General features: G+C 33.6%; 1 protein-coding gene across 3 annotated transcripts in view; it reads right to left on the reverse strand.

The window, feature by feature from the left end:
- LOC148275647 (solute carrier family 12 member 9) overlaps window positions 1-11,645 on the reverse strand; it is a 32,114-nt gene that overhangs the window by 18,443 nt on the left and 2,026 nt on the right. For 2 of the 3 annotated variants that reach the window (XM_088235385.1, XM_088235387.1), the window contains exons 2-5: window positions 8,345-8,470; window positions 5,400-5,534; window positions 5,091-5,225; window positions 3,058-3,251 (exon numbers count right to left, since the gene is read on the reverse strand). In XM_088235385.1, coding sequence (XP_088091511.1) covers window positions 3,058-3,251; window positions 5,091-5,225; window positions 5,400-5,534; window positions 8,345-8,470 — 590 coding nt within the window. Of the gene's footprint in view, window positions 1-3,057; window positions 3,252-5,090; window positions 5,226-5,399; window positions 5,535-8,344; window positions 8,471-11,504; window positions 11,637-11,645 lie in introns of those variants that run through there. The other variant, XM_088235386.1, reaches the window with a different exon arrangement.

Consider the following 11,645-nt stretch of genomic DNA (forward strand, 5'->3'; position numbering starts at 1 on the left):
TAATTAAATAGCACAGTAGGACCTTGAAGCTTTTGCATGCATATTTATTGTATTTAGCTTAAGAAAAAAGGAAAAAAAAAAACGTTAGTTCTTGATGGGCAGATAAATATATTTTTATATGATAATTCTCAATGCAGTGTATATAGACAATATACAAGGTTTAATAAAAAATAAAAAAAATAATTTATTTACTAACAAGTTACAACAGAGATGGAAAACATTATGGAGAAGGAAATATGCAAGTCCAGGCATATACAGGGCGTATGGCCTATCAATATTACCTATAGAAAAATTATAGACCTTTTAAATTTATTCAAAATTGTAAATTCAATATGGGATTGCCCTGAACTATTATCTCTCATCAACTTCGGGGTGCCTGGAAGAACGACTAGACAGGTGCCACCGTTTTGTAGCAACAATTCACGGACAGTGTATACTTGTAATGCCGTATTAAATAGACTTTATGAACTCGGCAATAGTTATTCCCACGTATCGGATATGTTTAGTGTAGGGTATTGTTCCTATAGAACAAACCTTTTGAACTTTTTTAAAGATGGTGAATGGTAATTATATTTATTTATTCATGCATTTCATAATATTCACAGTTTTTTGTTCACTTTGCCCAGCTGTATGAAACAGTACTTATGATTTTCTTGTTGTATTACTGTAGAATGTTTTATTATTTAAACATTCTACTGAATATGCTGTATAATTTTTGGGTTAATTTTTTTAATACTAATCTTGCATAATTTTTGGGTACTTTTTTTTTATAAATCGAGTGTAAGGAAATTTATGTTTTTTAAAAAAATATTTTTTTTAAATTAAGCCAAATATGTAGCATTATAAATGTTTGTAAAAGGCAGATTTGCCGTTTATGTTAATAAAATAAAATAAAGGACTTTCATCTTTGACGTTCTGAGCAGTTATTTGGTTTATCTATTTAGTTTTTCTACTTGGTTTTTTGTATTTTTTATTTTCTCTCTATCTATCCTCGCCTCTGTTGTATACACCATGATTTGGTCTGACACACGTTTTGTATATCCGAATTATGTTTCCAATAATCGTGTGTTCATTGTACTATACGACATTTCTTAGGCATCCAGATGTTTACTAACTGAGATGGATATGTTCTCATCATCACTATGGCAGCATCATCTGCATGGCATGTGATGTTAATGACCTTATCTCCCTTAGTAGATTCACTACTTTTTTTATTCTTTAAAGCGTTGTTTTACTATATTTATTCTGCTTGCGTAAGAAAAGGTTTTTGGTGTATATATTGTTGTGCTATATTTAGTTATAAAGGTGCTAAACTTGCTTTGTTTCTTTGTTGTTCTCAATATGTGTTATTTTCTAAATGTTAATATTATTTATGTCCCGAATTGAGTTGTTGTAACTCCTGGGAATGTAATTCAACGTATTATACTTGTAAAATACTTTGTGTTATATGATTTATAAATAAAAAATATATAACGTACTTCCGCTATCTATTAAAACAATTAGTAAAAAGAAAATTTTCAAAAAGGCTATAAAAAAATGGATAGTGGATCTAGGTAGAAGTAAAATGGATTGTCTCATTCGTCCAAACCAATATTGAATCAACTGCCCCACAAGTGTATAGCTTATGTTAGGTTTTGTTCTTTCATTGTGCGTTTTGTAATATAAATAATATGGATTACAATATTTGGGTTTGTCCAAATGTTTGTAGACAAAGACTGGATTTCACCCCCTCGGGAGTCGTTAAGATTAACAAATTACAACAGGGATGGGAAAACCTTAAATAAGGGAATATGGAAGTCTAGGAATTTACAGGGCTTATGACCTGTCAATGGCTGGTTTAAGTGGCTACTTTACACACTGTGTAACATTCACTATTCTGCCCATGTTTGAACATCCACATTTCCTCAACTCTTCCATCTGTTGACTCTTGAGAAGTAAAAGAGCTGAAACCTTTATCACGTGGGTGAGATTCATCCGGCTGAACCAATTCACCTACTAGGCAATGCCTGAAAACCAATTTTTATACTTCTTCTTTTACCAGGTAGTTAATTCAACAATGTTTTGAGTATGTCCAAATGCTTGCAGACTGGCTGGATTTTCTCCCTAGGGAGTTGCTCATATTTGAATTTGTTGCAACAGAGAGGGAAAACACTTTTGAGAAGGGAATATGGGAGTCTAGGCATTTACAAGACTTATGACCTGTCATGGGCTGGTTGAAGTGGCCACTTTACACACTGTGTAACATTCACCATTTTGCCTATGTTTGAACATCCATATTTCTTAAATTCTTAAATTTGTTGATTTTAAACCTTAAACTTATTTTTAACACTTAAACCAGCCATTGACAGGTCATAAGCCCTGTAAATGTCTAGACTTCCATATTTCCTTCTTTAAGGGATTCTCAATCTCTGTTGTAATTTGTTAATAATATAGATGTACATAAATAAATTATAAACATATATACGTAGTGTTTAAAACTGTCTGAACATTTTGTTAATTATCTGTTTATTAAGTTAGTATTCTTTGTTTACTCGCAAATGTAAAAATATTCAAAAAAATATATATTGTTAAGTGTCCTCGGCATGGGTCACCCCAGTGAGGTCACATTATTTTTATTATTAATTATAGTTTGTAAGAGAAAAAATATGAATAAATAAATAAATAAAAAATAGCTGGTTTAAGTGGCCACTTTAAACATTGTGTAACATTCTTCTTCTTATTTTTAGAGGTTGGGGTCAGTGCTATGATCTAAGCTCCTGATGTCACTGCTACCTGTGAAGATCTATTGTGACGGGTCCCCGTGAATAGTTCTCGCCCTCCTAGCCCAGGTCTATAAAGAGCCTGGCTACTGTGTGGAAGGCGAGAGTTCACATTTTGCTAAATCTCCCCCTCCAAGCCCAAATCTGTAAAGTATCAGGCTATTAGGTAGGGGGCGAGCTCTTTACCATCCTCAGGTTTAACCAGCGGTCCCCCGAGGATGCGGCTCCTTTTATGATGTAAAACATCACACTCACATAGAATGTGTATGCGCAGCCTTCGCCAGGCACTCTAGCCCACCTGTTTCTCTCCCGGCACGAGGAAGGACACCAGAACGCTGGCCAGGGCCAGGGTGACTGCGCCCCAGATGGCCAGGCTGGCCCTCGCGAAGTGCCGGGCCCCCAGCAGGTTGATGCACAGGGCCACCAGCGCCAGGCCCGAGCCGTACAGGGCGCGCCACCACTGCCCGTCGGGAAGGCCGTCCACCAGGTACCCTGGAAACAGAAATTAGACGTTCAGGCTTCAGATTCTTACCATTACAGAGTACTTAAAATATTGCAAGTAAAAAAGCGTATATTGAAAAATTAAATTTACTGGGATTTTTTATTTATTTACAATTTTAAAAAACCCGTTAGGGTTACATTAGAAATTTAATATTGTCTAGTCATTTTATGTCTCGTCTAGTCTAGTTAGTTCAGTCATCATGTGCTTTTTCAGATTGATTTTAAATTTGTCTCCAGTAAATAGAAGTATAGATAAATTAGAAGGCTACGTCAGAATCAGGGCTTTACACAGAAAACCATAGAATTAATTAGGACTTTTAGTCTTTTTGCTTAAGAGACAATTTTTTTTTAAAACATTAAAATTTATTGCAACAGAGAGGGAAAACATTTTTGAGAAGGTAACATGGAAATCTAGGCATTTACAGGGCTTACGACCTGTCGTTGGCTAGTTTAAGTGGCCACTTTACACACTGTGTAACATTCACCATTCTGCCTATGTTTTTTTTATTTTTTAAAATTTAAATCTTAAAGTAGGGCACACATATCATACATATTGTTATGTGTGTTCTAATAATAAAATTGCAAATATATTTAATTTATAATATGTTTATCACATATGTCTTGACCATTATTTTAAATTTTGATATGTTTTTTTCTTCATAAATATTTTTTTCCATTTCGTAATACTTTTTAATTGCTTTAAATAAAATTAAATTTTGTGACTTTGCCTTTTTCCTAAATGGAAGTCTAATTTTGTTCTTTTCTCTAGTATTGTGATCGTGTTCATGCTGGTTCCGATCAATTTTTTTCAAAATTCTGTTTTTTTATTAGAGTTTATAATTTTATGAACAAATATCATTGTATTGTAAAATATTCTTTGTTTATATGTTAATAATTTCATTTCATTTACCATCGACTTTACCCTCGTGTATCTGTTTTTTTTCAAAATGATTCTAAAGGCTTTATTTTGTAATACAGTTAGTTTATCTATGTTTTCTTTGTTTGATAAAAATAAAATGCTACTACAGTAGTTAACGTGTGGTTCAATAATTGCTTTGTAAATAGTTTTGCAAGAGTCCTTTTCAATAAATCTTCTGATCCTTCCCAAAATTTATATTTTTTTGCAATCTTATTTATTACCATCTTAGCGTTTTGGTGAAATGTAAGTTTTGAATCCAACATTACACCTAAATATTTAATTTCAGTGACTTCATTAAGTTTTTCATTTTCTATTACAATTGATGGTGTAATTTCTATTCTTTTGTTTCCTATATTCATATATTTAGTTTTGTTAACATTTAATTTTAATTTATTAATTTTTAGCCACATTGATTAAACATCGAAAGAACGAGCTGAAACCTTTATCATGTGGGTTTATCCTGAAAACAATTTTCAAATTTTCATACTTCTTCTTTTACCGGGTAGTTAATTCAACAATGTTTTGAGTATGTCCGGACACTTGCAGACTGGCTGGATTTCCTCCCCAGGGAGTTATTCATATCTAAATTTGTTGCAACAGAGAGGGAAATAATTTTTGATAAGGGAATATGGTAGTCTAGGCATGTACAGGGCTTATGACCTGATATTAATAACTCCCTAGGGAGGAAATCCAGGCAGTCTGCAAGCATTTGGACATACTCAAAACATTGTTTAACCTTAATAGATGCATACTAGAATACTTTTGTTGCTGACAGTTTTTCATAGGGACATAAAAATCTCCATCTCATTTTGTAGACTTGCGATTTTCAACATCGACTCCATATCTTCGTAAGTGTAGTCTGCCCTCTCGAGGCTTATCTGGATTATAAAATGAAAACACGTCGGCATTACCTGATGGCCCGAAGTTCTCTATGATGCCCTCAGTACAGGCGGAGAAGCAGAGAGCCGAAGACACTATGTTGGCGAAGAAGAATAGTGTGCCGATGGCTCCGCCGAATTCAGGACCCAAAGACCTGCTTATCATGACTGGGAAAAATGCATTAAGAAAAATTATCATTCATTTGGAATAAAAAACCACGCTTAACATACCGAATACGAATATTCGGCGCATCTCTACTGAGGACCAAGGGTGTGGAATTCTGTATAAGAATGGGTCTAATGCAATTTCGTTTTTTGTTGAATTGCTCAGCAAAAGGATACAGTATACTCCGCCACCTTCGATAGCGCCATTGGTCGAAATGGCACACACAGAACAGACTGTGAATATGAGTATAAGATAGGAGATTCCAAACTGCATCAGGGTCACGAGTAGTCCGGCGTTTCCGATAATAAATCCTGGAAATAAATGGATTTATTTGGCATATAATACTAAAACCAATACACCTATCACCATGGGTCCTCAGTTTGGTCTCCTCATTATTTATTTATTTATTTATATACGGCATTTCTGCCATTTACATATATGTGGTATAAAGAGTGCTTAGAAATAAAAATATTAAAAAAAAAAAAAATCGAGTGTGAAATATTAATATACTCGCACTGTACACATTATTAATTACTTGAAATACATACATATTTTAAAGAAATTATACAATAACAAAAAACATTAATCAATCAAATTATAACTATTCCAACCCAATCTTCTGAAGATGATTTGCTCTTTTTGATAAAAATATGTTGGTCACTTTATTTTTTAAGTTAGGCAGAGATAAACTAAATATATCAAAATGTGATGCATATTCATTCCCGGTATTCTGTAATCTAACAATAGGTGAGTTATATTGAGCTACCGTTCGACAATTTTGATTGTAGATGTCCTGCTTAATCTAGGTGGTACATAGAATGAAATCAATTTCAGTAGATCAGGGGTCTCAAACATTGGTTTTATTATTTTATATAAAGTCATAAGATCGGTCGATGTTCTTCGTTCTTGCAATTTAGTTAATTTAAGAGAGTCTAAAATTTTGTTATAATTGAATTGATTAGTAAAAAAAACCCATCTTCAAATTAATATATCTAAGAAATTTATTATGTTACCCATATAAACAGTGTGGAGAAGGTCCAACTCATTTATTAATTGAATTTAAATTAAAACTACCCAAAATAAAATTTTGTATCTGTTATATAAAATAAACGTAACATAAAGTAAACTACGCAATAAGTAAATGTTTTTAGTGGGAAGTATGAACCTGATGCTTTAATAATAAATTATCAACATTTGGCGTCAATTTTGTCAGGTTTAATCTTAAATCTCCTCGGCCAATGATGTCCAGTCTGTTCCTTTTTTTCGTTAGGAGATTGGTAACAGCGCTGAACCCCCTTTCCACTAGGTATGACGATGGAAAGGAAATTAAAAATTTGCTCGCTATATTCCATAATACAGGATAAGTAACGGGTATGTTCTTTTGCAGCCAGAAGTACAGAAGCGCTATCAGTGTATGTTGAGATCCACTATCGTGGACCCCCATTTTCATTTCATGGACCCCCAATTTTTTTTTCGTTGACGTAGACCCCTTGCAGGTTGTTATAGACCCCTGGGGGTCGATATAGACCACTTAGGGAATCACCGGTTTAAATATAAAAAAGTATTGAAGTAACAGAGGCGATGTATCATAGCATAAACAGTAAAACAAGTATAACACTTAGTATTTTTTATAATTTAGAAAAGAAATGATTAAAAAGTAACGATTTTAATTGGTATAAAGATAAATGAAATAAATCTAAGTTTCCATGTTTGTTTGCTAACATGTGGAGCCGTGGAATAGGCGAGTATTTAGCATAGTTTGAACTATGCAATTCAACAACAAAAGAAGTATTTTTTTTCGTCCCATGCTGTCTCACATAAAAATTCACACAATTTAAAAGTTCGGGACTGTCAAGAACATTATTTAATAGCTAGAAAAGCAGCACTAAATCTGAAATTTCTCTTCGATCACTAATACATATTAATTTTAACTGCTTCTTTCTAGAGCATATAGGACATGCTCAACGGATGCGCTCCCGGTTCTAACGGGCTTGTTTCCTTTAGATCTGGAGGTTCAGCGACGATCTGCAAATTTCCACCTAAAAAGAAGGCGTCCCTCTGTTATTGGTGGCATCCGTCTACTCCCAACTGAACGAATGTCTCAATCAAATATTAGAAAAATGACTTTAAATGCTCTTCTTAATGCTTAGCAATCGCGATGGGAATCTTCCTCTTCAGGGAGGGTTACCTTTCTTTTTTTTCCTTCAATCCGTCAGCGCTTAGAATCTTCTTGGGTTATCCCCGATCACTGGACTACGCAGTTTTTATCAGGTCATGGTAAATTTAATAAAAAAATATTTGTTTTTAATATTGTTGACTCCCCTTCGTGCTGCTGCGGATATCCTAACCAATCTTCTGAACACATCCTGTGGTCTTGTCCCTTTCCCCTTCTCTATGATTACCGAATGGAGCTTCTCGCTACTATCCGTGGCCCTGTTATAGGTCCTGTCGGATATACAGATCTGGTGGCTTCTAAAAAGAATTTCAAGGCTTTTAAAAAGTTTTGTAATCATTTCGGCGAATTGATCATGTCCAATCAATTTAATCCCAGTCAGTGAAGAATTCACTTCCCTCTCTTCTCAATCCAATGAAGTACATATTATGTACTTCTGGATTACTTTCTTTCAGCACAAAGATGCTAAGGCTACCAGATTTCAGAGAGCTCCTTCGGGCAGCTTTTCTCGTTTGACAATTAGCAAATTTTCCGTGTATGTGGGCACCGCCAAGGAGACTTATGTCCTCAGATGCGGTGTGCGGTATGTGGTGGGTAAGCTGCTTCTTTAAACATTTATAGGTAAGCTCTTCAATTGCAATGTTTAATTTGAAATTCATAAATCTTAAAAACTTGTGTTGGACCTTCTCCACACTGTTTATATGGGTAACATAATGAGGAGACCAAACTGAGGACCCGTATTCTAACTGGCTTCTTACTAGGGCCATGTATAATATTTTGAATGCATCAACAGACTAAAACTCTCTTGTTGTTCTGATAACAAAGCCTAAGGTTTTTTTTGGCTCTATTTACCATCTCATTTAGATAGTGTTATTCATTATAGATCAAAAGTGTAGCTAAAACAAACAAAATATCACACTGGAGCAACGATAAATTGGGAAGCCTTACCCATCCTGATGAAGACCAGGGCACTGAACATAGACAGGACCACTGGGCAGAACACCCCTGCGAAGGTTCCCACCTTTTGGGCATGGCTCTCCGCCTCGCAGCGCAAATCTCCGAACTCCACATAACCTAAAAACGGATAAAAACAACAGTCTTAATTGAGTACATTATTAATTTCTCATTATTAGAAAATTTTATTTACTAACATTGACATTGGGGGGATCCAAAAGTCCACCATCCACATGCAGATGCTAGAGACCTAAAGATCTCTCTGTCATCATTCATTTTATTTTCTCTCTATATTAATGATAATTTCATTTATTCCAAACATTCAAAATTTTCCTTCTTAAAAAACACGCACTATCCTGGATTCAAACTAAAGATATGAACTCTTTTTTTCTATGATATATTTTGTTGCCCTTTAATAATAAGGAATATTTTTATGTTTTTTTATATTTTTTATTTCCTTTTTTAATTAATATTTTTTTTAAATACCGTATAATCTTTTACAGAATATTTTATTTTCTTTTTCTTATGTTACACAAAAATATTATAACTGTCTATTTATTATAGGAGCAAAAATTAATTAACATTTTCTTGTATACCCACGAACAGGCCATGCCTTTGTGGGATTTTTTTGTCTATTTTTACTTTAGTATGTGTTTCATTGCTATGTAATTATCCTTTATTTTTTTAATACTCTATTTTACCTCTTATGTATATTGTAAAAAAATATATATATATATACAGGTGTTCTTTAAACCCTGTCACATCCGAAACCACGATGATCAGTATGGGCAAGAAGACATATTGGCATATTAAAAAAAATTATTTAGAATGAAGAAAATTAAAAAAATTAAATATTCAAAAAAACAAAATGGTTGCTTACTTCTGCAGGGGAGAAGCGAGGGGGGCGTGGCCATGTGGTTGACGGTGTGTCAGACTCCCCCCTCGCCTCTCCTCGCTTCTCCCTTGCAGAAGTAAAAATTCTAATGTTCATTCTAAAAATTTATTTTAATGTGCCAATATGTCTTCTTGCTCATACTGATCATCGTGGTTTCGGATGTGACGGGGTTTAAAGAACACCCTGCATAAATATAAATTTAAGGTGCTTGAAAATTTCTGAATTTCTACCTTTTGCTGATGATGCAAAGATCTTTGCCAATGTCAAAGATATATCGCACTGTGTAAATATCCAAGAAGATCTTGATCGTCTAATTGATTTTCGTAATAAAAATCAATTGTACATTTATACCTCAAAATATTATTCAATGACATTTAGTAAAAGGAAAAATTTCATCACGCACAAATATACAATCAATGATAATTCCATATCACAATGCAGCGAGATTAGAGACTTAGGAGTAATTCTTGATAGTAGATTGCTGTCTGGGTCTCACATAAATTCTATGGTTAAAAAGGTTACCAAATTCTGGGATTCATTTTAAGAATTTCACAACCCTTTAAAAAAAGAAGACTCTATACAACACTTTTGTATGCAGTAACTTGGAGTTTGCATCCGTTGTGTGGAGCCCACAATACATAACATACATTGAAAGGATTGAAAATATTCAACGGAATTTTTTTAAATACCTAGATTATGAAAATAATAAAACGCTTTGCACCTACAGCCAATCTACTAAACAAAATGGATTTTTTAAATAAAGTAGACTCTTTTAACCGACTCTCCAAAATTAATCTTAATGTCCCCTTTTACATGACAAGAAATAAGTATTCGTTCCATCTGCCAGTCTGTAGCACTAATTATGCACAACACTCTTTCTTCTATCGTTCATTTGATATATTTAACTTGTACGAGGTGTGTTCAGAAAATGATAATTAATTATTTATTTGTCTACGTTAATGTTGTCGCCTTCAAAATAGTCCCCATTAGATATTATGCACTTGTGCCAGCGCTTCATCCAATCCTTGAAACACTTCTTTAACTCAATCTTTGGGATAGCCTGTAGCTCTTTCAGCGATGCGTTTTTAATGTCATCTATGCTTGTAAAACAACGGCTCTTTGAGGTTCTCTTTATTTTTGGGAATAGGGAAAAGTCACGCGGAGCCATGTCTGACGAATATGGAGGCTGGGGCATCGTTACAGGATTGTTTTTGGCCAAAAATTCACGAACCAGCAATGAAGTATGAGCAGATGCATTATCGTGGTGCAAAAGCCATGAATTGTTTTGTTGAAAGAAGAGCCTTAATTTATTTTAAATAAATAAAGGGACATGTGAAACATATCAAATAAAAGCATTATAATTTGAGCAAGAACAATAGAGGAAAGATTGTTGAACATAGTTAGTGCTACAGACTGGCAGATGGAATAAATACTTATTTCTTGTCACGCGAAAGGGGACAGTAAGATTAATTGAACGTAATTATGCAGAAAGCAGCCAGCCATAAAAAAGTGAAACTGAGATAATAGCACTTTTGTGAAAAGAGTGAACAATCAAGTCTACACAACAGTTGGAATGTTTTCGACTCTAACAAATGAAAAATAATGAGAACATGACTTTTTTAAATATTACAAACAAGAATCTAATTATGTATTTGACGAGTTTCAATAATTTTTAATGTACCATATTTTTTCTAGTGCTGTAGTTGTTTTCTTCAAATTGAAAAAAGCAGTTTTTGTGATCGACACCATTTTCAGAAGGTGATTAATACAGTTTTTAGAATGAAAGCGGTCTGATTGTTTTTAGCAGAACATAGGATTTTCCTTACTGTTTCAAAATTGTGGACTGGCTGCTTTCTGCATAACTACATTCAATTTTGGAGAGTAGGTTAAAAGAGTCTACTTTATAATTTAATAATTTATGTAAATAGCATAATTCAGATATAGTGCGTCTATTTTCAAGGATAAAAAAATAATTTTGTTTAGCAGATCGGCTGTAAGTGTAAAGCGTTTTATTGTTTTTATAATCTGGGTATTTCAAAAAAATTTGCTGAACATTTTCAATCCTTTCAATGTTTGTTATATATTGTGGGCTCCACACAACGGATGCAACCTCCGAGTAAATAAAAATTATCGTTATTATTAACTTGTTTTAATAAAAGTCATACAGAAGACAGTAGTTTACGTTTTCATTCTCTACGCCAGAAAAAAATTACAAAATAGTTCATTTACAATGTAAATAGTCACAAGTTATACACTTAACTAAAAGCTGTCCAAGTGGAAAATTAGCCTTGTCTGTTAACGCCATCCCGAGTAAGTACCACAGAAATTATTATACTATTTATTTATCAAACACACGACTAACTTCGTCTCAGTAAATGAGTTTAAAATGTGGCCAAGCAG

Source organism: Micrasema longulum, unplaced genomic scaffold (genome assembly GCF_059751315.1).
Source record: "Micrasema longulum isolate JH-2025_06_02 unplaced genomic scaffold, ASM5975131v1 h1tg001369l, whole genome shotgun sequence".
Lineage (NCBI taxonomy): Eukaryota > Metazoa > Arthropoda > Insecta > Trichoptera > Brachycentridae > Micrasema > Micrasema longulum.